We start from the raw sequence: 6,021 nt of genomic DNA on the forward strand, positions 1-6,021 counted from the left end.
GAGAAAACCTTTCAATATAGATGCAAGATATCACTGCCGGAGCTTGTGCTTTCCTGCACCACACAGACACGTAGACTGTGTCTTTTTCAAGTCCAGGCTATTTTAAACAAAACTTTTTTTTTAGAGATAATCTACAGCCAATTAAATACTTTAGAGCTGAACATAGCAAGAAAATAGTATTTAAATGCATATAAATTAATCTTTTCAAGATTGTATTAATTCCCATGACTTTTCCTGGCCTGGAAATCACATTTTTAAAATTCCCTAATGGTTTTCCATGACTGTGGGAAGCCATCTGCTTGTTAGTGTATACTGGAGCACTGGAGATTCACCCTGCAGACCAGAGAGACTTGAACAACACAAAGGTCTGTTTTTATCTGTCTTGAGTCCATCACTTGAGCTGGAATTCTGACTCATATGAAACATTCTGGGGCACAGAACAGTTTTTTGCAGAAATGTGTTTGTGTGTGTGTGTGTGTGTGTGTGTTGTGCTATGTGTCAGATAGTCACTTCCCACACTCTGATAATTCTTGGAAACAGGACATTAATACATGTGCCCAGCTGTGGAAAGGTAACACACAAGAGTCTGCCGACCTAATCCCAACCTTTGCACAGATATGGCGTTTCAAGGATCTAAAAACCCATATAAGATCTCTTTGATATCTCAGTTGTTTCTCCTAGACAGCATGAGATGAAATAAAGAGCAAATGGAGCCCTCCTGCTTCTCAGGTTTTTAACTCCAAAGTCTTCAATCAAGTCACAGATCTAATTCATTTGTGTCTTTTTTTGTTCACCCCAAAAATTGTCATTTACTCACCCTCAAGTTGTTCCAAACCTGTATGAATTTCTTTCTTCTGTTGAACACAAAAGAAGATATTTTGAAGAATATGGTTAACCAAACAGTTTATGGGCCCCACTGACTTTCATAGTATGAAAAAAAATAAAATAATAAAATACTATGGAAGACAATGGGGCCCATAAACTGTTCAGGTTTGGAACAACTTGAGAGTAAATAAATGAATAAACAGAATTTTCATTTTTGGGTGAACTAATCCTTTAAGTCTCTAAGCTATGAAACACCAACTTCCGAGCAATAAAATTTAACACTGGTCAAAGGAATATGACAGGTTAAGACCACTAAAATAATTAACCCACATTCAATCACCAAAAACACTATAAAGCATGTTTTGATGAACTTTATTCCCAATCATATTATGTCTGATTGCTTCCTCTATATAATATACACAGATTTTACAATAACACATGAATCACAGAGTGATTCACTATCTCTGCATATATTGCTTCATCCTGTGTCAGTGTTTGATGGTGATGGATTTAACCTCTGTGAAGAAGTGGTATGAGTCTTTTCCCCCCTCTCGACCAGTGCCAGAGTGTTTCATGCCACCGAATGGAAGATTTAAATCTCTGACCAGCCAGCAGTTGGTCCACACCAACCCGGCCTGCAGTTTCCTAGCAACCCTGTGTACGCGCCCCACATCTCGGGACCACACTGTGGCGGATAAGCCGTAGCGTACGCCGTTGGCCCGTGATATCACTTCCTCCTCTTCATCGAAGGGTGTCACACAGGTTACAGGACCGAAAATCTCTTCCTGCATCAATGCGGAGGAGTCTTTTACTCCAGAGATGATGGTGGGCAACATGAAATAGCCATTCGCATTATGCTGTGGAAGGGTCAGTTTGTCCACACCCTCCCCACAATGCACCTGTGCACCTTCGGTCAGCGCCAGAGCAACATAACTTTTAACCTGTAGGAGTTAGCAGGCAATTTAGATGCTTTAAAAAGCATTGTAAATATAGAAATATAATTTTATATGAACAGAGAGAGAGATAAAGACTGTATTCTTTATAAATCTACTTCTACTAATCCCACACATACACTTAACATTGAAAACAGCGCGTGTTATATCAATAGAAACATATTTGTGATTATCATCGGACCTTCTGTAGATGCTCTCTGCTGATGAGCGCTCCGTTGTCGTTGGAGGGGTCAGAGGGCACGCCAGTTTTCCACAGACGAGCCGCCTCCACGAAACGAGTGAGGAATTCTGGGTAAATGCTCCGCTCAACAAAGATTCTGCTGGTACAGAGACAGATCTCTCCCTGAGAAAGAAGAGAAAAAGAGGTAAATAAGTTCTTAAGTAAATCTCACAATTATCACTGGGCTGTGTAAACTAATTATATATAAATACTTTAAATATTAGCACAGCGATGATGTGTTTGTGTGTGCGTGATGTGAAGGCCTGAGCGAGAGAAAGAAAGAGAAAGAGAGAAAAAGAGTGTGAGAACAATGTACAATGCCGTATTAACAATGTATGTATTCTGAGAGCCACAGTGTGGCAGAAAATGGAACTACATGGTGTTATCCCATTAAAAAAGGTTCGAGACAGTATAATCAGCATTTCCCTATTACTCCAATATGTTGCATGTTTAATTCAGCAACTAGTTAACTATTAAAAAAACTTTTTTTTTTTTTTCCGCTAAATGAAATAAAATAGGATATAAATATTAGATGAAAAACATAAACTTAAAAAACTAAATTAGCAAAACTAGAAATGTTAAAAACTTAAAATGTAAACTAAAACAATTTTAACATAAAAGCCAATTAAAAATATTATTAAAAAATATAATAAGGCAAATAATACTAAAATAACACTGGTTATTATATTATATTATATTATATTATATTATATTCCAATTAAAAATATTATCAAAAACTATAATAAGGCAAATAATACTAAAATAACATTGGTTATTATATTATATTACATTACATTACATTACATTACATTATATTATATTATATTATCAAAAACTATGCAAGTAGACAATGCAGGATTTTGATTGGATGAGCTCAGTAACAGCATACTTTTTCTTTTCTTTTTTCCAACGGAAAGCATTAATGTAACTGATGAAGCTAAATAAAAATATAACCTGATTGGTCAAGCTGTGCATGAGCTCACCTGATTGGAGAAGCTGGATTGTACAGTAGTGCTGATGCATTGCTCCATGTCAGCATCAGCAAATATAATAGCCGGGTTTTTCCCGCCAAGCTCCAATGAAAGCTTCTTACAGTACGGCGCACTGCGTTCTGTTATCAGTCTTGCTGTAGCCGTGCCCCCAGTAAATGAGATCAACGGCACGTCAGGGTGAGACACCAACGCATCCCCGGCTCGTGGGCCCGTACCGAAGACCATGTTGACCACACCGGGTGGAAAGCCTAGATGATGCAACCATGTATTAAATAGAAACATTCACTCAATTCAGATGTCATGTAAAATGTATGCCGGTATTAAGAAAAAACTAAAGATAGCAATGTACCCTGAGAAGGGCTAATTAACAAATCTGTCCCAAATACACACACAAATCCCTCACCAGCTTCCTCCAATAGCTGACACATCATCCAGGCAGTGACTGAAGTCATTTCACTAGGTTTTGCAACCACAGTGTTGCCTGTAGCAACAGCCGGAGCGATCTTCCAGGTCAGCAGATACAGTGGCAGGTTCCATGGGCTTATAAGACCAGCTATAGACAGGGAATTTAACATACACAAACTATTGGTTTACAATAGAGAGTAATAGTACTGTATGTACAGACTGACACATACCCACTCCTACAGGACAGCGTACGGTGTAGTTGAGACAGCCCATGTGATCCATCTGACTGCAGTCAGTAGTGTGATGCAGGACAGATGAAGCAAAAAAACGGAAGTTGTACGCTGATCGTGGAATGTCCACATTTCGAGCAAAAGTTATAGTCTTCCCTGGAAAAAAGAGAAGAGGAAATGAATCCATTTCATGCTTTAAAGGGTTAGTTCAACCAAAAATGAAAATAATGTCATTTATTACTCACCCTCATGCCGTTCCACACCCGTAAGACCTTCGTTAATCTTCGGAAAGCAAATGAAGATATTTTTGTTGAAATCCAATGGCTTGGTGAGGCCTGCATAGCCAGCAATGACATTTCCTCTCTCAAGATCCATTAATGCACTAAAAACATATTTAAATCAGTTAATGTGAGTACAGTGGTTCAATATTAATATTATAAAGCGACAAGAATATTTTTGGTGCACCAAAAAAACAAAATAACGACTTATATAGTGATGGCTGATTTCAAAACACTGCTTCATGAAGCTTCGGAGTGTTATGATGCAGCGTGTCGAATCATGATTCGGATTGCGTCAAACCGCCAAACTGCTGAAATCACGTGAATTTGGCGCTCTGAACCGCTGATTCAACACGCTGATTCATAACTCTCCGAAGCTTCATGAAGCAGTGTTTTGAAATCGGCCATCACTATATAAGTCGTTATTTTGTTTTTTTGCCGCACCAAAAATATTCTCGTCACTTTATAATATTAATATTGAACCACTGTACTCACATGAACTGATTTAAATATGTTTTTAGTACATTAATGGATCTTGAGAGAGGAAATGTCATTTCTGGCTATGGAGGCCTCACTGAGCCATCGGATTTAAACAAAAATATCTTAATTTGTGTTCCAAAGATTAACGAAGGTCTTACGGGTGTGGAACGGCATGGATGAGTAATAAATGACATTATTTTCATTTTTGGGTGAACTAACCCTTTAAGAGCCCTATAAAGAACTGAATAAAACCAAATTAACTTGTTCAGTGACACAAAGTAACAAACTGATATATTGTCCAGTAAATTTTATGGATGGATGGATGGATGGATGGATGGAATGACAGAGAGACAGACAATAGATAGATAGATAGAACAGTAGTATACACACACACAGTATATAGACTTAGCCTATAAAAAATATCAGTTTCATTGAAGTCACTTTAATTCTGTCTACTTTTGGTCTATTGTGCAGTAGTAAATCCTTTGAACTTCTTTAGTCTAACTGTGTCCTGTGCTATGAAGCTGTAGTGTTTCTAGTGTTTTACCCTGGTCTTTAGACTCAGCCTGGGCAAACTCCTCCAGTCGTGCCTCTATCAGGTCTGCCAGTTTATTCAGTACTTTGGATCTCTCTGCTGGGCTCTTAGCTGACCAATCAGGAAAGGCCTCTTTGGCTGCCCTCACTGCAGCATCAACCTATGACCATTGAGAAAAGGGTTAACTCGCTCGTAAAGGTCAATCAATACATTTCACAATTGAGAAGGGGGATGTCTTGCTTTGTATTGGCCATTGTTAGAATGTCCTGATAAAAAATCTTTTTGGTTCATGATCATAAAATATAATATTAAAAAAATAAAGATACACTTCTGTTCCACTGACCCATATGAGTTCTTATGGAGTTCCAGCTTATTTGGCTTAATCATTAGACACTGGACCTTGAGCATTTCCCAACCTTTTTTTATGACCAAAGTGTTTACAGCGAGAATATGAGAGCAAAGGTACACCACCCTGACTCTGCAAGCAACATTATTCTGAACTTACTTAGAATTTGTGTCTTCAGCCAAATAATGGTGTCAGTAGTTAAATATTTGTTAAAGGTAAAACTGCACTTTTTACTACACTAGAAAGAACTTATTCAACTAGCAAAATCTGCATGCAGATGAACGTTCAAAACAGTATATCTATAGTGACGCAGAGCATAGTTGATCATGCACAAGTGACATCTTCAAATATTTAACAAAACCTGAGATTAAAAGAGAAATATCAAGAAAAAACTCACCTCCTCAGGTCCACTGTCTGGAACTTTGCAATAAACCTCTCCCGTTGATGGGTTGAAAGAGTCTATTAGCTTGGAACATGGTACAAACTTCCCACCGATATAGTTTTCCAGCACTAGATATTTAATATCTTTTGACATTGCAGAAAAATTAGAATAAAAATCAGCTTTGCAAACAAAAGGGTCCGAGATGTTTGAGCACCAGTCAGCACGCTGTTACAGATGAGCTTTCACTGGACTCTTTTGCAATCTGTTTACTCAAGTATGAGAGGTTTTATAGGAAACTAAATGGCTTGTGTCGACACTGATTATTTAGATCATGAGTTGGACATTAAAAGACCTTAACTTGCTGGAGGTTCTGAG

General features: G+C 37.9%; 1 protein-coding gene across 1 annotated transcript; it reads right to left on the minus strand.

Moving 5' to 3' along the window:
* Positions 1-1,181: 1,181 nt before the first annotated feature.
* aldh8a1 (aldehyde dehydrogenase 8 family, member A1) lies at positions 1,182-5,919 on the minus strand. The gene is made up of 7 exons (XM_051879370.1): positions 5,662-5,919; positions 4,931-5,078; positions 3,626-3,781; positions 3,394-3,543; positions 2,982-3,238; positions 1,960-2,121; positions 1,182-1,766 (listed from the first exon to the last, which is right to left on the minus strand). Exons 1-7 carry the CDS (start codon positions 5,797-5,799, stop codon positions 1,314-1,316), a joined length of 1,464 nt encoding a protein of 487 aa, XP_051735330.1. The 5' UTR covers positions 5,800-5,919; the 3' UTR covers positions 1,182-1,313.
* Positions 5,920-6,021: the final 102 nt, after the last annotated feature.

Source organism: Ctenopharyngodon idella, chromosome 22 (assembly GCF_019924925.1).
Source record: "Ctenopharyngodon idella isolate HZGC_01 chromosome 22, HZGC01, whole genome shotgun sequence".
Lineage (NCBI taxonomy): Eukaryota > Metazoa > Chordata > Actinopteri > Cypriniformes > Xenocyprididae > Ctenopharyngodon > Ctenopharyngodon idella.

Bases quoted from the DNA above. Each gene is read 5' to 3' on its own strand.
- aldh8a1 (XM_051879370.1), bottom strand. From the start codon at position 5,799: ATGTCAAAAGATATTAAATATCTAGTGCTGGAAAACTATATCGGTGGG. The intron at 5,079-5,661 runs GTGAGTTTTTTC...CAATGGTCATAG, and splicing joins CAGACAGTGGACCTGAGGAG to GTTGATGCTGCAGTGAGGGC. The intron at 3,239-3,393 runs GTGAGGGATTTG...TGCATCATCTAG, and splicing joins TCAGCTATTGGAGGAAGCTG to GCTTTCCACCCGGTGTGGTC.